This window comes from Phoca vitulina, unplaced genomic scaffold (genome assembly GCF_004348235.1).
Source record: "Phoca vitulina isolate PV1807 unplaced genomic scaffold, GSC_HSeal_1.0 scaffold44, whole genome shotgun sequence".
NCBI lineage: Eukaryota > Metazoa > Chordata > Mammalia > Carnivora > Phocidae > Phoca > Phoca vitulina.
Genome location: NW_022589747.1, coordinates 260290 through 279896, shown reverse-complemented (window position 1 = coordinate 279896; position 19607 = coordinate 260290). Strand labels below are relative to the sequence as shown.

Here is a 19607-nt window from a genome sequence, read left to right as displayed (position 1 = left end):
GTGTGTGCACGAGCACGTGTGTGTGGATGAGCACCTGTGAGTGTGCACGAGCACCTGTGAATGAGCACCTGCGTGTGTGCACGAGTACGTGTGTGTGGATAAGCACGTGTGTGTGCACGAGCACGTGTGAGCACCCGTGATTGTGCACGAGTACGTGTGTGAATGAGCACCTGTGTGCACGAGCATGTGTGTGTGAGCACCTGTGAGTGTGCACGAGTACGTGTGTGAATGAGCACCTGTGTGTGCATGAGCACGTGTGAGCACCCATGAGTGTACACGAGTATGTGTGTTTGAATGAGCACTTTGTGTGTGCACGAGCACGTGTGTGTGAGCACCTGTGAGTGTGCACGAGTACGTGTGTGTGGATGAGCACCTGTGTGTGCACGAGTACGTGTGTGTGGATAAGCACGTGTGTGTGCATGAGCACGTGTTTTTGACCACCCACGAGTGCACGAGCACATGTGAGTGTGCACGAGTATGTGTGTGAATGAGCACCTGTGTGTGTGTGCACGAGTACGTGTGTGGACAAGCACGTGTGTGGATGAGCACGTGTGTGTGAGTGTGTATGAGCACACGTGTGTGCACAAAGCACGTGTGCAAATGTGCACGAGCACATGTGGGGGTGCGTGCAAGTGCATGAGAACGTGTGCATGTGTGTACTTGTGTGGGTGTGCATTTGAGAATTCACGTGTGTGCATGTGTGAGAGAATGCACGTGTGTGTGCACGCATGTGTGTGTGTTTGCACACGTCCCTCCATCGCCTCCATGCTCCAGGACTGAGAGGGCAGTTGTCAAAAGTCAGCTTGTCAGCACATGTCCACTGGGGGTGTCTTCTGGGCTCCAGGTGAGACAGACCCGGCAGGGGGCATGCAGGTGATGTGTGTGCCGAGGGAGCAGGGGTGAGGGGCCGGCCTTGCTGGCCTCTGCCAGCGTCCAGCCCATCCTGCAAGTCTCTGCTGCCCCTGGCTCAGCTCTGGGCAAAGCGGTTTGTCACCCCCCAGGGCACAGTGTGGCCTCAGGAAGAACAGCACCCCCTCCGCCTTCCCTGCCTCCCAGGCTCTCCAAAGCTGGGTTCCTGTCCCCGTTTTAGCTGGGCTGGGCGGGGGGGCCTGTCATTCCTGCCGAGAGTCCCTAGGTGGCATTTGAGACCAACCTTCCCACGCGGAATGGGGTCACACCTCCCTTGGGCCACCCAGGGGTGTGCATGTGCGCTGATCTTTGCAGGGGCTGTTCTGGGGATGGTGTCCCACCAGAAGCAGGCCCGGGACCCCCTTCCCACGCCCTCTTTGCACGTCCCACACGGTCCTGCGTCCCTCCACCTGCGCCCAGGCCTGCTTTGTGTGCCCGTGCTGTGGGCGTCACCGTCTGTCACCACGTTTGCTCTGAAGCAGCATCACATGGAGGCGTGCGTCCCCACCTTGTCCCTGGACCCCATGACTCAGAGTTCACCCTGAGGCCACGGATAGGAGTGAACATAGGTGTTCACCCCGGCCCAGGTGTGACCCGGGGCAAGCAGGCCTTGCTGAAAAGAACGAAAGGGCAGGACAGTGGGCCTTCTGCCTCCTGCCGGGTGTGGAGGGCAGACGGCCTCTCCTCTTCCCAGGAGGACCCCTGTCTCCTGATGGGGACAGACTCCCGAGGCGGTACACTGGTGGGTCTGCTCTCAGCCGAGGTGGGAAGAGGGGAGAGCAGAGGGGTTTGGCACCATGTCAGGGGGCTGTGGGGGGGGCAGGGGTCCCCAGCCCTTCCCTGGGGCCGAGCCCCTCATCTGTGGAAGGCCTGCCCGGCCAGACTCCTCGATGTGGGTGCAAGGGGAGGTGGGGGCCCCCTAGCCCCGCTCACGTTGGGAAAATGGAGATGCTGAGGGGCCTCTGGGCTGTGCTGGGCAGGCAGGGCCACCTGTCCCCAGCACGTGTCACCTGCGGGGACGGAGCTCGTCCCCGGCCAGCTGGGTGGGGCCCGGGGAAGCCCCGGTGTCTGCCACAGGGCTGGCATCCTTCACAGGTTCCCCGCGTGTCACCTTCTAACACCTCAGGGTTACGAGCAGTGTTAACACGGTCTTTCCGGAGGCGTGTGCCTTTCTTGGGGCACTGCAATGGTGGTGTGGTCTCCGTGGGCCTGCCTGTCGGGAGGGCGGCCCGGGGAGGGGGCCCCGGGCGGTCAGGGACGAGGAAGCCCAGAGGCTGCGAGCGCTGTGTGCTCCACGCTGACCACTGCAGGCGGCCAGGCCGGGATGGGAGGGGCCCTGTGGACAGGACACAGAGCATAGGGACCCCCGTGGTGCTCCCGTGGGACAGGGGACGAATGCCCTTTCAGCTTGCCCGAGGGCGCTGCTCCCTGAGGCAGGGGGGCGTGGGGGGGCCTTTCCCATCTGTGGGCGCCGCGGGACGGGGCGGCCAGACGCTCTGCGCTGCCTCCTTCCCCCTGGCCCTCGGGGGGGCGCCACCCCTCAGGCAGCCCCCCACCGTGCCTGAGCACCAGATGTGGGACAGCGGGGGGCACCGCTCGGGTCTGCTCACCGCACCCTGAGTTCTCGGCCTGGGTGTGACAGCTCCCCTCTGCCCCCGGGGCTCACGACGAGTCCGCCAGGGCAGCAGCCACACGGCGGGCGTCAGAGCTGTGCGCCCCAGCCTGCAGACGCCGTCCCGTCTGTTGTGCCCCGTTCCGTCCGTGCCCCCCGGGTGTAAACCACACGCACACTGGCGGGTCGCCTTCCCTGCAGCCCGAGAACCTGCTCCTGGCCAGCAAGTGCAAAGGGGCGGCCGTGAAGCTGGCGGACTTCGGCCTGGCCATCGAGGTGCAGGGGGACCAGCAGGCGTGGTTTGGTGAGTGTCCAGGCGGCCGGCCGGAGCGAGGGCGGGGGTCCGCTGTGGCCTCGGCCCTCACACCGCCCCTGCCTGTCCCCAGGGTTCGCCGGCACGCCAGGCTACCTGTCCCCAGAGGTCCTGCGCAAGGAGGCCTACGGCAAGCCGGTGGACATCTGGGCGTGCGGTGAGACCTCCGTGGAGGCGGGTGGGGCCCCGGGGCCACGGTGGAGGGAGCCCTGCGCCACGTGCGCCGTGCCAGGCCCCCCCCGGGCCGACTCACGGGGCTGCCGCCAGCCAGGAGCCCCCTCCCCATGCAGACTAGAATTGCTAACGTGACCCTGGCAGTTGCCGAGAAGTCCACCACCCCAGTGCCCGCCCCGCACCCAGAAGAGAGGTCTGGGCCAGAGGGAGCACTCGGTGCTGGGGGGGGCACGCAGACCACTGTGGCAGGGCTGCCTCCTTGGTGGGGGTCTCGGGTGGAGCTGAGCCCTGGACATGACCCTTGAGTTCCAAGGGCACGGGGGTGGGCTGTGGGTGGGGGGGGGGGACGAGGCTGCGGGGAGGGGGCCCAGAGAGTGGGGGCTGTGGGCGGGGCAGCAGCGTGAGGCCCCCCACTCTGCTCCGCACAGGGGTGATCTTGTACATCCTGCTTGTGGGCTACCCCCCCTTCTGGGACGAGGACCAGCACAAGCTGTACCAGCAGATCAAGGCAGGAGCCTACGACGTGAGTGCTGGGGCCCTTGTGCCCCTCCCCGTCCGGGGGAGGCCTGGAGGGAGTCACACCACCTGCTTCCCAGAACCAGGACCCACCGGAGCCCTGGGGATTCTGGCTCCTGCCTGGGGAGGGGGCTTCAGACTCCCTCGTGCGTTGCTTCCTCTTCTAGTTTCCGTCCCCCGAGTGGGACACGGTCACTCCTGAAGCCAAAAACCTCATCAACCAGATGCTGACCATCAACCCCGCCAAGCGCATCACAGCACACGAAGCGCTGAAACACCCGTGGGTTTGCGTAAGTCCCCCCAGCACGCGCGTCCTGGGGTCCTCTCCTCACCGCTGACGGGTCCCCCCGGGTCTCCTGGGTGCTGCGCGGCCTGGGGCTTGGGGCCCACTGGGGGGTTTGCAAGGCCTCCGTCTCTGGGAAGGTGGGGGCTCCGGGTAGAGGAGGTCCCGTCCTGTGTGTGAGGGGACGGAGAGTCGAGGCAGACCGGGGGCCTGGGTGGGGGACACAGCCGTCAGGAGGGCCAGGAGCGTGAGGGTGAGGTGGGGGCAGACAGGCGGAAAGGGGTGGTGGGCTCGGGGCCGGGCAGCAGGGGGCACAGCTGGCCTGCTGCTGCAGTGGGTGGCCCTGGGGGTGCCACGGCCCTGCTGCCCTGAGCCCTCCCCCTGAGGGCCGGAGCTGACCCCCCTCGGAGCCTTTTGCCGGGTGTGACGGCCCCTCTCCCCACAGCAACGGTCCACCGTGGCCTCCATGATGCACAGGCAGGAGACCGTAGAATGCTTGAAAAAGTTCAATGCCCGGAGGAAGCTCAAGGTGAGATGGGGGCCCGACGCCCAGCCCACCAGCCCCACGGCCCCCATTGCTCAGCCGCTCCGGGGGTGCCCGTGCCCTCGAGGGCCCCAGGCTGGGAGCGGCCAGAGGGGTCCCGGCAGGCCGGGCGAGGGCAGGCACCAGGGTCCCAGAGCACACGTGTCAGGTGGACCCAGGCCCCGCACGGCAGCGACACTCGGGGTCCCCCATTCCCGGGGCTGTGGAGGGGCAGGTGCCCCTGGTCGCTGCCGCTTGCTTCAGGGTGAGCGAGTGGGCAGCGCCGGCCCCCCGCAGGCCTGGCGCGGAGAGCAGCCTGGCTGCGGGCGGGTGGGTGGGGAGGAGGAGGCCGGCGGGGAGCCCGTGGTCCTGAGCCCCCTAGAAGCTGTGCTCAGTGGGCGGCCCCTGGTTTCACTCCGGAAGTAGGGGGCCGGTCCCTGTGCGGTTGGGGAGCCTGCAGACTTGCTCTGCGAGTCCGTGGCCCGGGTCCCGGCGGGCGCCCCCCAGGCTGAGGTCCAGGCCGGGTGTCCCGGTCTCAGCTGCGTGTCTCTCCCCAGGGTGCGATCCTCACCACCATGCTGGCCACGAGAAATTTCTCAGGTGAGAACGGTCTTCCCCTGGAAGAGAAGGCTTCCGAATGACCCGCCGCCGCCGGCGGCCTGCCCCTCTCTCACGACCCCCGGCCCTTCCCCACCGCTCAGCGGCCTGGCCTTCTGCCCGCTCGGGGCCTCGAGGCCTGGGCTCTGTGGGCAGCACCCCAGGGTCCGCCCCCCAGCCCGACCCAGCCCGGCCCGGGAGGCCGCCCGGCACATGCCCCTGTCCCTGCGTGTTGGGTCTCTGTGTCCTCGCTGCCGCCGCCTGGGCCGCAGCTGTGTGTCTGTCCGGGTGTTGGTTGGCACCTCCGTGGCCTTGTTGTCCTGAGCCCCCTGAGCACCCGTTCTGTGTGTGGGAGCGGGAGGGGAGAGGAGGACCCGGGACCTCTCCGCCGAGCTCCGGACTCGCTGGCGGCCGCCCGCCTGGGGCGCTGGGGGTGGGCGGGGCTGGGGGCGTGCGGCTGCTCGAGGGGGTGTCTGTCAGCGACCCCAAGGCCAGGGGCCCTGGTCCAGCGTCACCCGGGGGGCAGGTGGCCCCCTGGCTGTCCTGTGGTTGTCTGTCGCCCGCGTCACTGGGTGCGGGAGCGTCTGGGGTCCGTCCCTGTTCGTCCGCATCCAGCACCCCATCCTCTTCCTTTGGCTGTGATACCGTGCTGCCGGGACCGGGGGGCATGTGTCACACCAGGACTAACGGGTCCCATCCCGTGCGCACGCCCACTGGGCGCGAGAAGCCCCCGCTGGGGTTTTCTAAGGAGAAAGGAGGCAGACGCTTTCCAACTGTCACTCAGCCCCGGTCCTGTTCCCACTCTCCTGTGAACGGGACTCTGGAGCCATCCGCCACCAACTGTGGACTCTAATCTTCTTCTGCTTCCTTTGTCTCTCCCCCTCCCTTTCCCCTGCCCACCCCCCGTCTGTGTCCGCCCCTCCCTCGTCTCTAACCCGGTGCTAACAGTGGGCAGACAGACCACCGCTCCGGCCACAATGTCCACCGCGGCCTCCGGCACCACCATGGGGCTGGTGGAACAAGGTAGATGTTCTTGACCAGGGTCCCGCCTGTCGGCATGCAGCCCCCTCGCTGCACGCAGCTGCTGGCCGGGCCTCCAGAGCTGCCCCAGAGGCCCCGGGAGCCCCCGCTCCCGCCGTGGACAGGTCCCACACGGAGGGCAGGGCGGCAGCCCCCGCTGTCCCAGCAGCCTCGGACCCCGTGCGCTGAAGGAGGGGCCGGGCTAGGTGACTCCTAAGCCGTACCTCCTCCCACATGCATTTCACCCAACCTTGGTCTTGGCCCCTGAGTCTGGGGGTCAGGAGACCCCTCTGGTCAGAGCCCTGTGCTCTGTGATCTTTGTCCCCGCTTGTCCGTCACGACCCCTGTTCCGAGTGACCTTGACCACCCGTAGGAAGCCTCAGGGCTGCTGCTGGGTCCGAACCCTGAGTGGGGGCCCCGGGAAAAAGGCATGGGTGCAGAGGCCCTGCCCCATGAGGGCCCTCTCGCCAGCCCCGGGCACGCCCTGCCTGGGCCGCCCCTGCTCCCAGGCACCCGCAGCGTGCTTCTCCCCGGCTCTCGCATGGAGCTGGCGGTCTGTGCTGGGCCTGATGTGCGCATGTGTGCCCTGCGAGCCGCAGGACGGGGGGGCCTCGGCCCCCCGCCCCGAGAATGTCCTGTTGGTTCTCTCCACGAGGCCCCTGGCCTCCTCCCAAATACGTGAGGGGAGAGGCTGTTTCTGCCGAGCAGCTCCTCCCCGGGGGGCCTCAGGCCCGCTCCCGCCCGCCCCGCTGTGAGCTTAGCCAGAAGCCCTGAGCGCTGGCGGACCGCAGGACCTGCCAGGGGACCAGCCTGAGCCGAGGGCGGCGCAGGCTTAGGGCGCACGGAGCCCGCTGCAGCCGAAGGCCGATCCCAGGGCTCCCCAGACGGAGCCGTGGGGCGTAGTTTTCTGCGGGGGCCTTGTGCTTCGGCCCCAGCCAGCCGTCCATCCCAGCTCTTGCCTCAAGATCCCACAGGGGCTGCCTTCCCTAGCGGCCTCCTCCTGGGGGTACTCTGGGCAGGGCCACTCTCGGGAAGGGCGGTCTGCGCCCCTCCTGTGAGCCCGGTGGACGTGTCCGGCAGGCGAGGCCCGCGGAGGGCCGTCCTTGGCTTCCTTCCCAGAGCCTTTCTGGAGCGCATGAGGGGAGGGAGGGCCAGGGGCCAGGGAGCAGGGAGCCTGGGCGCCTCGGCTGAAGCGCCCTGCTGAAGCGCAGCTGCCCGGCGCAGTGAGCGAGGCCTCCGGGCTGCTCTCTGCGGGGCCCCTGCCTGAGCCCACCTGCCTGTCGTCGGTGTGCAGCGACTGCATGAGGCCGTGTGCATGCACAGCCCCCCGCCTGGCCGCCGAGGGCTGCTCTGTCCAGGGGGCGGTCAGTGCATGTGGACGGAGCCCAGCATGGCTGTCTCGGGCCACCAGTGAGGGGACGAGGCAGAGGCTGGGCCCTTGGGCAGAGGTCAGCCCATCTCAGCCAGCGGCACTGGGCGGGGGGCTCCGTTTCAAGGCCATCGCTCCTCTGCAGGGGACAGCCTCCCCGGTGACATAGCGCCCCCACCCGAGGAGCCCGCGGGGTCTCCGTAGAGACGATGACGCTGCGGGTCGACAGAGCGTCTTGGCCTTCCCTGAGAGGAGACCCGAGAGCTGGGGGTGCGGGTGGGGGGCAGCCGTGGCCGGCCTAGGACCCTGGCGGGTGTGGCAGCAGGTCTCTGCTTGTCTACCAGGGGTCTGGGGCAGCTGCTCGGCCCCCCGGGGCTCCTGCCGCGAACCTGTGCTTTTGACTGCCAGTGTAGACGGGGTCCATGGGGCCCTGGAGGCAGTGAATTTCTGGGAGCCGCTTTCAGGAGGGGCCCGGCCGTGTGTCCACACTGCGCCCAGACTCGCAGGCGCTGGTTAGAGGGGGTTCCTCAGGGGAAGTGTTTGGGGATTGGTTAAGGGGCTCGGTGTCGGCTGCGAGGCTTCCTGGAGCCTGGGCCCCAGTGGAGCCGTCTGAGTCCGCGGAGGGGTGTTGCCGTCTTGGGGAGCAAGGTCTGGAGAGTGGGCTTTGAGAGTCAGGGACTGAGAGGGGGGCCCTCTCGAGACCCGGGGTCTCCATCTGCCTCTGCCCAGGGCCAGGCAGGGCTGGCTGTGTCTCCTCGGGGTGCTGGGCCGGCCCCGGCCTGCACCGGCTCGGACGCCGGGGCCGCGTGGTGTCACGGGCCCGGCCTGAATCAGGGTGTGGGGTCAGCTTGCCTGCCTGCCCGGCTGCCGAGACGCGTGCCTTCGGGATGGGTGCCTCTTTCCTCCAGGCCCCTGGAGGAGCCCTGCCCCCCGCTGGTCAGCCAGCAAGGATGGGGGACCGGGGCTCCACGCCTTCAGCATGACTCCTACTTCAGGGGAGGTGGGCTCCAGGTGTGCGCTGGATGTGGGGAAGGGAGCAGAGGGGTGAGGTCAGTGGGGGTCAGGAGCGAAAGCTCCCGAGTCTGCAGGGCTGGCCTGTCCCTCCGAGGTGAGTTACTGGGAGGTGGGTTGGAGCTGCCCCCTGGGGAGCTTTCCAGGGTGCCCACAGTGGAAGCGGCCCTGGGGAGGTGGCATTTTGGTCCTGGGATGGTCCGGGCCTCCGGGCGTGGTCCTGATCCAGCCTCCCCAGGACGGGGGGATGTGCTGCAGGGCGGGCAGGCCTGGCGGGCAAGGGAGGGGGCGCCGGTCATCCCTTTGCTTACTGGGATCCTGCGACACTTCTCACGGGGTGAGGCCCGCCAGACCAGGGGGACGGGCCAGGGGGCAGGCCTCTGGTGACACGCGGGCCCGTGGACCCTGCGGGGGAAGCCTTTGAGAGAGCTGACAGGTTGTGGGGCTGGAGACCGCGCCCAGGGTGGCGCTTGGACGGCCCCACAGGGCTCTCTGCCCGAGCACATCACCCATGTCCCTGCACAGAGCCCAGAGGGCGGCAAAGGGCACCTTGACAGAGAGGGAGGCGGGCCGTGGGACCCTGACAGTGGTTCTCAAACCAAAGCAGGGTTAGGATCTCCTAGAACAGATGCCCCACCCCCCCCGGGAGGTCTGGGGTGGGCCTGGGTGCTGCTGGTGTGGGGACGCCACTTTGAGAACCACTGCCTCTCCCTGGGTCGTGGTGTGCACATCGCTCTGATGTCACAGTGCCCAGGGATGTCTCCTGCAGTCAAGGGGCCCCCTCCGCCCCCCGTGGACCACCGTGGGCCCTCGGGGCAGGCAGCCCCGCCGCAGGACTGGCTGGCTGGCTGGAGGCTGTGGAGCCCGCGGCGGGGTGGGGGGCGAGAGCACCCCTGGACCCCCCCACATCGGCCCCACGGGCGGGGCAGCGCTTGGCTGGGAGCGCGGGTGGGGCGGGCAGGACCAGGCGGGGTCCTGGGCCGCGCACACTTGCACCCCTGCCTGACCACACGAATCTTGTTCTCTTTCTTTCCCTCACTACTCCTCCCTCCCTCCTCACCTTTCCTTTCCTGGAAGGTAAGCGGACTCCCTTTGGTTTGCAGCCGTTACCGCTGACCGCTGTGGAGGGCCCAGATGCCGGGGGGCTGGGGGAGGGGGTGGCGGGCACGGGAGAGGGTGAGGCAGGGGCCGGGCTGCCCTGACCTCGGGGCGGTCGCGTTGGGGCGTCCCACAGGTGGGGGGAGCCGGGGACGCGGGTGGCCCTCTGCAGCCTTCCCCGTGGGTGTCACCCTGCTGAGCCCACTCAGAGCCCAGGGGCCTCAGGAGTGGACAGAGGGGCCCGTGCTGGGGCCGGTGCTGCCAGGGCAGGGCCAGGAAAGTGACCCCAAGGTCAGGACTTCCAGGACCGGTTCCTGAAGAACCAGGCAGCCCCTTGGGTGCTCTGAGCCGGGGCCTGGGCCTGTGGGAGGGGGCCAGGAGGCTGATCGCCGGCAGGCACCCAAGCTTGGGACAAGCCCCTCCCGTGCCTGGGTGGGTGACCAGCTGCAGCCTGCCCGGCCCCAGAACACGGAGAATGACAGGCAGGTGCCCACCACCCCAACCTGGTACCCCGTCCTGTGCTCCTACCCGGGGTGGGGGGAGCACCCTGCCTTCTTCTCGGCAGAGCTTGCACACTGCCCACGAGCCGCGGGGCCCAGGTGGGAGGGGAGATCTCGGTGTCCTCCAGGGTCGTGGAGAATGGCCGGGGGAAGGGGCCTGTCCCGGGGATGAGAGGTTTGGGCAGCCCTGGGTCTCCCATGGGCCTGTTCCACGACAGCCAGGCTCAGAATGGGGGACAGATCTGCTTCCCCCCCCGCCGCCCCACTGACCGCAGAAGCCACCCTGCCTCAGTCCCTGGGGCCGCCTGCCTGCCCACTCGTCTTGGGGACGCCCAGAACCTGGCTGGTCCCTGAGGTCACCCCACACTGACGGGGGCGGGAAGCAGCAGGCCCCAAGCCCTTTGCTCATGCTGCCTGTTTCCTCCCAACGCAGCAGCCAAGAGTTTACTCAACAAGAAGGCTGACGCGGTGAAGGTGAGTGCACTTGGCCCTGGGGCCCACCCTGCGGCTGGGCCTCCCTCCCTCCCTCCCTCCCTCCCTCCATGCTGGGCCTGCCCTGGGAACGGGTGCGGCTGCCCCCATCTCCCCCGACCTCCTCTTCCTCTCTCCACAGCCCCAGACAAACAGCACCAAAAACAGCACCGCTGCCACCAGCCCGAAGGGGACACTTCCTCCGGCCGCCCTGGTACTGAGCCCCTCCCCGCCCTGCCTCCCGGCCCTCCCGCACCCTGGCTGTGCGGTGGCCACCTGTCAGGAGGCCTGGGGTGAGGGTGGGGTCCAGCCCCAGCCTAACCCCGACGGACAACACCTGGCCCTCCGGCTCCCCCTTGCCGCGCGGGTGTGGAATGAGGGCCGAGCCCCATTCGGGCTGTCTTGGGGCTGTGCAGGGGCCTGGCCCGGCGGGGAGACACCGCCCGGCTGCCGCGGGGGCGCGCCATCTGGGAAGTGGGGGCTTAGGTTTCTCCCAGGAACGATGGGTGGGGCTGGTCTTGGCTTTGGAGCCCCCCACCCCCAGTGATCTGCAGGGAGATAAGCCCGCTTGGCAGTTGGCCTGGTGATGACCCAGCAGCAGGCAGGGCGGCCTCCGTGGGAGACCGTGCCCCGCAGTCCCTGAAGCCGCCAGGGGGACGCACCCCCGTGGCCGTGCTGGCCTGTGGCTGCCTGGGAGGGAGAGGCCTGGGGGCTTCTGGGCAGGAGCAGGCCGACAAGTTCAGAGGAGCCTCCTGGCTGTCAGGGCCCCCCAGCTGGTGGCATGGGGTGTGGTGGTGCAGGGGCGCTGTGTGCCCATGGCGCCCGCGGAGAGCCGGCAGCCCCAAGAGGTCGGGGTTGGCTGGTGCCCAGCTGTCTCCAGGGAGCCCAGCCGCACACGGCCCACAGGAAGGCCAGGCTCGCCAGGTGGCCACCGGCCCGTGGGGGCGGCCTCAGCCCAGGAGGGGTGGGTCCCACACAGCCAGCCCCGTCTCGGACCCCGTCCATCCCATGTGCCACCCCCACCCCCATGACATCTTCAGAACCGTGTCCCCCCCATCCCGGGGCAGGGGGTCAGGCAGCGGAGGGGGGGGAGGACCTCTTTCCCCGCCCGCAGCCCCCATGCTCTCTGCCGCCTCTGTGGGCACACATGCTTCTCCCTGGCCACCCTGGGCCCGCGGGCCTCTCCTGCCCGCTCCGCCTCCTGCCGTCCGTGCTCGGCTGCCCTCCTCCCTCCAGCCGCCGCCTCCGCCTCTCACTTCCCTCTTTCCTTCCTCTGTGCTTCCTTCTTCTGTAGGAGCCTCAAACCACCGTCATTCATAACCCCGTGGACGGGATCAAGGTACTGCCGCCCCCTCACCGCCCCCTTGGGAGCCTGCGCTCAGGCAGGAGGCAGGCCCCCTGGCCAGGGGCAGGTCTGGGGCGTTGCCCGGGGAAGCCCCAGGGCTGAGAGTTGGGGGGGCAGGTGTGCAGGGACCCCTCTCGAGGCAGGACACAGCCTCAGAGGTCCACGGCCGCCCCCCGGGACAAGGCCCCAGGTCCTGCCCTCTCGGGCGTGGCTGTACTGGGTCCACCGTCCGTCGACGGTGGGGGCCCAGAGCAGGGTCCACGCCTCAGGACCCTCCGTGCTGTCCATCTGGCACTGGCCGTGGCCAGGCCCAGCGAAGCCGGGGGCCAGGCGTGCAGGGCGGCCTCAGGGGGTCCCCGGGAGGAGGGAGCAGCACAGATGCCCTTGCCCCCCCCCCATTGCTCACCTCTGCCCCCAGTGCTTCCTGCTGAGCCAGCCTGCGTCCTCCGCTGCTGCTCTGTGCTCGGCATCTCCCAGCGCATCGGCACCTGCGCCCGGGGCCGGAGAAGGGGCTGGCTCTTGGGGTGGCGGGAGGGGCGGCGGGCAGCTGAGCTGTGTTTCTAGGACCAGCACCCCCTCCGAGTTCGCAGACTCCCACCCAGCCCTGGGTTGCCCAGAGGGCGCCCCACACCCTGGCTGTGGGCCAGGGGACCATGGGCTGCTGCCTCTCAGCCAACCCAGACTCGAGGTGCCAAGAGGGGCCTGGGTGTCCTCCTGCTCTGTGGCTCGGGACGGGCGTTCCTGGGACCCCGTGTCTGGGGTGAGGTTCATGTTTTCGTTGCAAGAGGCTTCTAGACAACCTCTGGGGCTGTGGTATGAGCCCCGATCCTACAACCTGCAGACCTCCCCCCGCCCCATCTCTGGGCAGGGCCTCGAGCAGGGCGTTCAGTCAGGGGGCCAGAGGGAGGCCCTGGAGGACTCTGTTAGGATGCTCTTTTTGAGGAGCAAGCAGGCCTCCTGGGAACCCCGTGACAGGTGATCGGTACCTGGTTTTGGAGTGGGGCGGGAGGTGCTGGGCTGCCTGTCTACCGTCGGAGGCCCCCTCAGGGGAGAAGCCAGGCCTGGCTGGACAGTCCCGGCATGAGGGGCAGGCGGCCCCTTCCAGGGCAGGAGCTGTGGGTACGGCTGCATCCTGCCTGGGCCAGCCAAGGCTCTTGAGGACCTCCTGGAAGCTTCTGGTCCTGTCTGCCCAAGTACACGGGCTGGGGGTGCCTTTCCTCTTCACCGGGGGTCCCAGAGAGCCCGTTTTCCTCTTATGAGAGCCGTCTGAGCACAGGGAGTCTTTCCTCCAGGTGTGTCTGGTCGGGAGAAGGCGCGTCCGGGCCCCTGGCCCTTGGGGACATGAGCGGCCTGGGGCTGGGGCCGGGTGACCGCCCGTGGGATGCTGGGGCGGGCACCTCCAGGCCCCATGGAGGCGGGTGGGACAGAGCCCGCGTCCTGACCCGCTGCCGCCCTGTGTGTCCCCCAGGAGTCATCGGATAGCACTCACACCACCATAGAGGACGAGGACACAAAAGGTACGTGGGGAGGGCGGGGCGGCAGGGCATCTGTGATGCGGGCACTGCGTGTCCACGGGGGGCTGGCCCTGCCTGGCCGCAGCCCCCGGGGCCTGCCCAGAGCGTGCGGGCCGACAGGCGGGCGCGCTGACGAGCGGGGGAGCTCCCACCCTGCGGGGGACCAAGGTCATGGTTGAATTTGCTCGGTTTCTTCTCTTGGACTTCCTGAAGTCTGTAACTGCCTGGCTAGCAGCTGCTTGGTAGACAGCCACCAACAGGGCTTTTCCTGGGTTCCGGCTGTTTCCACGGCCGGTGACGGCGGGTGGGCTGCACCCATGCGGGGTCAGCGGCCTGGCCAGGCACCCCCTCTTCTGCTCCCAGCTCTGCCTGCCTCCCCAGGGAGGGCAGGTGGCGTGCGGGGCCACCTGACCCTCTGGGCCACACGCTCACAGAGATCAGCCCCAGGGCCTGATTGCCAGCCATTCTGCCAGTCTGGGGGACGCAGTGAGGGGAGCACAGGCCCCTGGACGAAGGGAGAGTGGGTGTTCACGTGGTTTCCACAAACAAACTGACACAGGCCCGAGCTGTCAGCATGGGGGCCTCCCTGGGGCCCTGTCCTTGCAGTTCTGCCCCCCTAGCCCTGGGAGGGCGGGGGGCCTAGGTGGCCGCAGCCTGCAGGAGGGTCGCCCAGCCCAGACCCCAGCCACACCTTGTCTGGCTGGGAGAGCAACCTCAGGGGCAGCGGCGGGGGGGTGTCCCTCGAGCCCTGAAGGGCCCAGGTCCGGCCCTTCCCCCCACACCTCCAGCCCGGCCTCCGGTGTCCCCACTGCCCCTGGACCCCACCGTGAGCTGGGCCTGGCGTTCTCCAGCCTGACCCCACTCGTCCTTGTCCTGTCCCCGTCTTTCCCGCGTGCCCCCTCCTGTCTCCCATTCGCGTCTCACCTGTCTGCCGCAGCCCCCAGGGTCCCTGACTCCCTGAGCTCTGTGAGGAGGGGCTCGGCGAGCTCTGAAGCCAACCCCCCACCTCATGTCCGCCTCCCGGTCGCCCCCTGCCCACTCCGCGTAAGTCCGTGGGCCCCTGCTGTGGGCGGGGTCTCCCTGAAGGGCCCCCCAACAGCCCATCTCTGTAGGGATGCTTCCTCAGAGCAGACTAAGCGGGGGCTCCACCGGGGCCCCCTCAGCCCCACGGAGGCTCGGGGCTGCCTCTGCCTCTGCAGCCAGCCCTCCGCGGGGACTTCTCCCCTGGCCCGCAGGACCGTGGGCCGCCCCCGCCCCTCCAGCTCCAGGCTCTGGCCCCGGGGCGGGAGCGAGCAGGGCCTTCCGTCCTCCGCCCCTGCTCACGCTCTGCCTCCTGTCCACCCCAGCCCCCAGGGTCCCTGACATCCTGAGCTCCGTGGGGAGGGGCTCGGGGGCCCTGGAAGCTCAGGGCCCCCTGCCTGCTCTGTGTAAGTAGTGCCCCCGGGCCTGCTGCCCCTGCCATGCACGGCCTCAGCTGCCCCGCCCGGCTGCCCGAGGCTAACGGACCAGGCCGGCTGGGCGCCTGGCACTAATTCCGCAGGGCAGCTCCCAGCCCCCGTCCTCCGCGCCTCCCCTCCCACCCGTGCTGCAGGCCCCCCCAGGCCTCGCCGCCGCACCCCCCCAGGGTCTCCCCGGCCGTCCACAGTGCTTCCTGCCTTCCTCAGACCGCCTGCCTGACCGTCCCGGTCACAGCACGCAGCGGGGCCCCAGGGAGGTGTAGACACGGCGCCATTTCAGAAGCCTCTCCCCACCACAGGCCTGCGGGCTGAAAGGGAGAAGGCGGGCCGTCCTGACCAGCTGGGTCTTCCACTGGGTTCTGCACACGCTGGGCTGCCTCTGTCCACTTCAGGGCCGGGGGGGGGGGGGATACCCTCTGCCCGCAGCACCTGCCCGGCCATTCCTGGAGCCTCCTCCTCTGTGCCCCTGTCCCCCACGCTCCCCCACCTTCATCCCCCATCCCCTTCTGTACCCCCACATTCTTCCCTGTATCCCCCTCTGTCCCCCATGCTCCCCATGTCCACCTTCACCTCCTACATCCACCCATGTCCCCCTGTGCCCCCACATTCTTCTTTGTATTCCCTTTTGTCCCCCATCCTCCTGTCCCGCATGCTCCCCGTGTCCCCCACATTCCATGTCCCCCATGTCTACCTTCACCCCACGTCCCCCTGTGCCCCCACATTCCTCATGTCCATGTCCCACCATCCCCCACATTCCCCCACGTCCACCTTCACCCCCACATCCATCCACATCCCCATGCCCCCACATTCCTTGTGTCCGTGTCCCCCGTCCTCCTCTGTCCCCATGTCCACCTTCACCCCCATGTCCATTCACGTCACCCTCTGTGCCCCCACATTCCTCGTGTCCCCCACATCCACCTTCATCCCCCCACATTCCCTCTATACCCGGTATCCCCCCAGTGTCCCCCTGTCTCCCCTCGGCCCTCCGTGTCCCCCCATGTCCCACTCTGCCCCCTCCTCTCTCTGGCTTGGCTCGTCAGCCCATAGCTTATCTGTCCTGTGTGCCCCCCACCTGCCTTCTGTTCACGTGGTCTGTTCCACCCCAGCCCCCAGGCTATCTGACATCCTGAACACGGTGAGGAGGGGCTCAGGGGCCCCGGAAGCCCAGGGCCCCCCACCCTGCCTATCTCCAGCTCTCCCAGGCCCCCCGCCCACCCTGTGTAGGTAGCACCTTGAGTGGCCCCCTGGCTGCTCTGTGGGGGCTCACAGGGGTGTGGAGAACCCCCGGCTGCGGTACGGGGGCCCTCACTCTGGGAAGGGGCCAGCTTGGAGGGGACAGAAAGGGGAGCACAGGGAAGTCCACATGAAGGCGTCTGGCCTCGGAACGTGAGTTTGTGGCCGAGGACGGGCATGTGTGAATGTGTGTGTAGGAAGGAATCAGAAACGGGGTGAACTAGAGCCTCACGCCTGTGATCTGTGGGCCCGCGTGACGCCAACAGTGCTGACTGCCGGGGCCCGGGGGGGGGGGGGGGGGGGGGGGCGGTGAGGGGCCGGCGCTGGGCTGGGGCCCCTCCCCAGGCAGGGAGGGAGGGAGGAGCCGGCTGCCCCAGCCCGCCTGCCGACTGCCACCGGGATCGCTTACAGGGATGGGTGACACCCCAGGGCCGCACCACCCCCACCTGCCGGGAGACACCGGGCAGGGAGGTGCTGTTGGATGAGAGGCTGCGGGCCAGGGGCTGGGCATGGCTGGGGAGTGGCTGGGTGAGTGCCGGGCCTGGGGGCCAGGGCAGGGCGGAGGGGGAGCGGAGCACCGCAGCAGTGGGGGGGCACGGGGGCTGTGGGCAAGCTGAGCCCACCCCAGCGGCCGCGAGGGCATGGGCCGGCCGCTGGACAGCAGTGGCCCCCCCCCCCCCCAGGAGCGCTCTGTGCTTGGTCAGAGGGCCGAGGGCAGGTGCGGGTTCCCGGGCTGGCTTGGCCGGGGACTGGAGGCCCGTCACAGAGGCAGGGTGGTCTCGTTGGGGGGGGGGGGGGGGGCCGGCTGTGGCAGGTGCACAGCAGAGCCTGGGGAGGGGTCGGCAGCATCCGTGTCCCCGTCTCCCCGGCCCCTCTTGGCCCTGGTTTCACAGATGAAGAAGCAGAAGCTGGGGTACGTGGAGAGGTGCCCCCAGGGGGGGCCACCCGCCACAGGACCCCCGCCCAGGGCTGCGAGCTGCCCTTGGAGTCTGCAGAGTAGGCCAGGTTGGGGGCTCTGAGGACAGGGCATGCTGTGAGCGCTGAGCACCCTGGGCTGATCTTGGGGGTCTGCCTTGAACCAAACTACAGACGTGGGGGCCACAAAAAGGGGCCCTGAGCGGGACTGAAGGGAGGGGTGTGGGGGGGCGCGGAGGGCAGGACTGGCGGGGGAGGGGGTGAGCGCTAGGGGGGCTGAGGCCCCTCAGGGAGCAGCGTCCTTGCTCCGGCACGTGCCCTCCCCCGAGTCCTCAGCACCGCAGCTCCTTCGAGTGCTGGGGGGTCCGCAGGTGAAGGACGGGGGTGGAATCAGCCCCGAGAGGGGACTTGTGCGGAGCTGGCTCTCCAGACTTGCGGCCGTGGGCGTCAGAGCCGGGGTGCCCCCAGCTCCACCTCTGGGGCCAGGGTCCGCCTCACCCGCACTGAGGTGCAGGCGGCGGGGGGCTGTCCCTGGGGTGGGTTAGGGGCATGTGCCCGTCAGCTGTCGTCATGTGTAAATGGGCTCGGTGCCCACTGGCCCAGGCCGTGTTCCCCATAATCAGGGATTACACCCAATCCAGGCTGATCCTGCACAGCTGCCCGCCTGGGGTGGCTGGGGGCTCGCGGTGCCCCTGCAGCTGCCAAGGGACACGGATTAGGGCCAGCCTGGGGTCACTGGGGTCCCCCAGACCCTTTGCCAGCAGCCCGGCCTCCTGGCCTGTTAGCTCGTCCCGGGAGAGGGCGTGCAGGGGCTCCGGTCCACCCCGGGACCCCTCCCACGCCACACCCCTGCAGGAGCTGCCTGGGGCGGGGCCACAGCTCGCGGCCTCACCTCCCGGGGAGCCCCCCACGCTGCGCGCCCCTGGGGGAGGCAGGGCTGCCATGCAGGGCAGGGGTGGGTCTGGGCAGCAGCCCTGCTGCGATCTCACCTTGCTTGTCTGCAGAATGCATGTGACGCCGGTTCCCAAACTCCAGGCTCCGCGATGTGTGCTGTCACCCTGATTCCCTCCGGGTGACTTTATACTCTCATTTTGTATCACAACTGGCTTTAAAACACTCCACACGACTTCACTAAGTGGAAGATCGGGTTGACTTACCACAGTACGGGGTGCACGGGACACAAGACAGGACGTGTCGGGCAGTTCCGGTCGCAGGGCTGTTGGCTGAGGGCTCCCGTGGGCTGCTGGGGTGAAGCAGGGGGGCCAACCGGTGTTGGGTGTCAGACACGCGGGCGCTGCCCACCCTCACACGGGCGGGGGGGGCCTGGCTTGGGGGTCGCCGGGGAAAAGCTGGACTGCAGTGGTGACAGGGACCTGGGAGGCGGATGAGCGTCCCCGAAGCAGAAACGCCCAACCAGAGGGCAGAGAGGTGGGCAGGCTGCTGGGAGGCCACAGACCGGTGATGCAGAGGGACCCAAGATGCCCAACACTGTCCTGCCCCGGGTCCCAAGACTGAGAGTGGAGAATGGCAGGTGTCGGGACAGGCGGGCGTGGGGTCCCTGGAGCCTGCAGCCCACCGTCCTGGAGGCCAGCTTCCAGGGCCGACCGGACAGTGGGGGCCTGGGCTTGCACAGAGACCTCCCGGAGCCCAAACCCTGCCACGGTGCGGACACAGAGTTCGGTGAGAAATGGAAACGGGACCTTCGCACAAATGCAGCTGGGTCCAGAGGGAGGGTTTTCCAAGATAGGAGAAACCCGCAGGGCGGTGCACACACGAATCTCCACGTGCAAACGTGCCCTCCCCCGCGACACCAGCACACGCGTGCACCCAAGCCCTCGGCTGTCACGGAGCTCCTGCTGTCCTCACTATCCAGACCCCGTGCAGCACATGAGGCCTGTCTGGGCTCACGTGCAGCACACGGCGCCCTTCAGGCGGGCATCTGTGGGAGGGGGCATGCGGACAGCCGAGGGTGCTGGCAGCGGGGAGGACACACGGGCAGCCCCGTGCCAGGGCTGTGGGCACATGCTTCAAAATGCGGAGTGCACCCTTTGGAGACCCTGCCACCTGTGCTCTGGGACTTGAGCCCGCGCATCACCTCACGCGTGTGCAGTTCCCCGTGGCGCTGGTGGCTGGAGTGCAGACAGATGCCCAGCCGCAGGGGCAGAAAGCTGCTAGGGAGCCAGGGAAGCTGCTGGAAGCGCCGTGCCCCGGGAGGGAGCCCGTGGGGAGGAGCTCCTGGGATCCTGCACTGGCTGGGTCTGAGGCTTACCGTCAGCCTGCTGCTTGAAGAGATCCCTGGGATCCGTGTGCGCGCACACCCGATGTGTGTGCACATTCGAGGGTGGATACATCTGCGCGGAAGTGGCTAAGCACCCACCTGAGGACAGTCCTTCTCTGGGGAGGGGGAGTGAAGAACGAGATTTAGGGGAACACGGGCATTCACAACTATATCTGGAAGGGCTTATTTCTTTAAAAAAGTCTCAGCGGCAGTGAAAGTGGTCCAGGTTTGAATCCGCAGGGTGTGAGGCTATGTTATTCTCTGAAATAAGTTGTGATTCAAGAGACAACAGGGACCCCAGGCCAGCACCCTGGGGCCAGGCCTGTCCCGGTGCAGAGGCCAAGCGGGCAGGAGCCCACAGCCCTGGGACGGAGGGTGTGAGGTGGGCTGGTGATGCCCGGGGGGCGGGGGGGAGCTGGCACCCGGGCCCAGGACTGCACGCAGGTGGAGACTGGAGCAGGTGCAAGGC

The 19607-nt window shown here is 68.5% G+C and overlaps 1 protein-coding gene across 2 annotated transcripts in view; it reads left to right on the top strand.

Moving 5' to 3' along the window:
* CAMK2B (calcium/calmodulin dependent protein kinase II beta) overlaps window positions 1–19607 on the top strand; it is a 32453-nt gene that overhangs the window by 9538 nt on the left and 3308 nt on the right. Inside the window, exons 4-14 of one of the 2 annotated variants that reach the window (XM_032430476.1) lie at window positions 2723–2825; window positions 2908–2991; window positions 3437–3531; window positions 3692–3814; window positions 4253–4336; window positions 4888–4930; window positions 5876–5950; window positions 10362–10399; window positions 10539–10610; window positions 11691–11735; window positions 13210–13258. In XM_032430476.1, coding sequence (XP_032286367.1) covers window positions 2723–2825; window positions 2908–2991; window positions 3437–3531; window positions 3692–3814; window positions 4253–4336; window positions 4888–4930; window positions 5876–5950; window positions 10362–10399; window positions 10539–10610; window positions 11691–11735; window positions 13210–13258 — 811 coding nt within the window. The remainder of the gene's footprint in view (window positions 1–2722; window positions 2826–2907; window positions 2992–3436; window positions 3532–3691; window positions 3815–4252; window positions 4337–4887; window positions 4931–5875; window positions 5951–10361; window positions 10400–10538; window positions 10611–11690; window positions 11736–13209; window positions 13259–19607) is intronic. The other variant, XM_032430477.1, reaches the window with a different exon arrangement.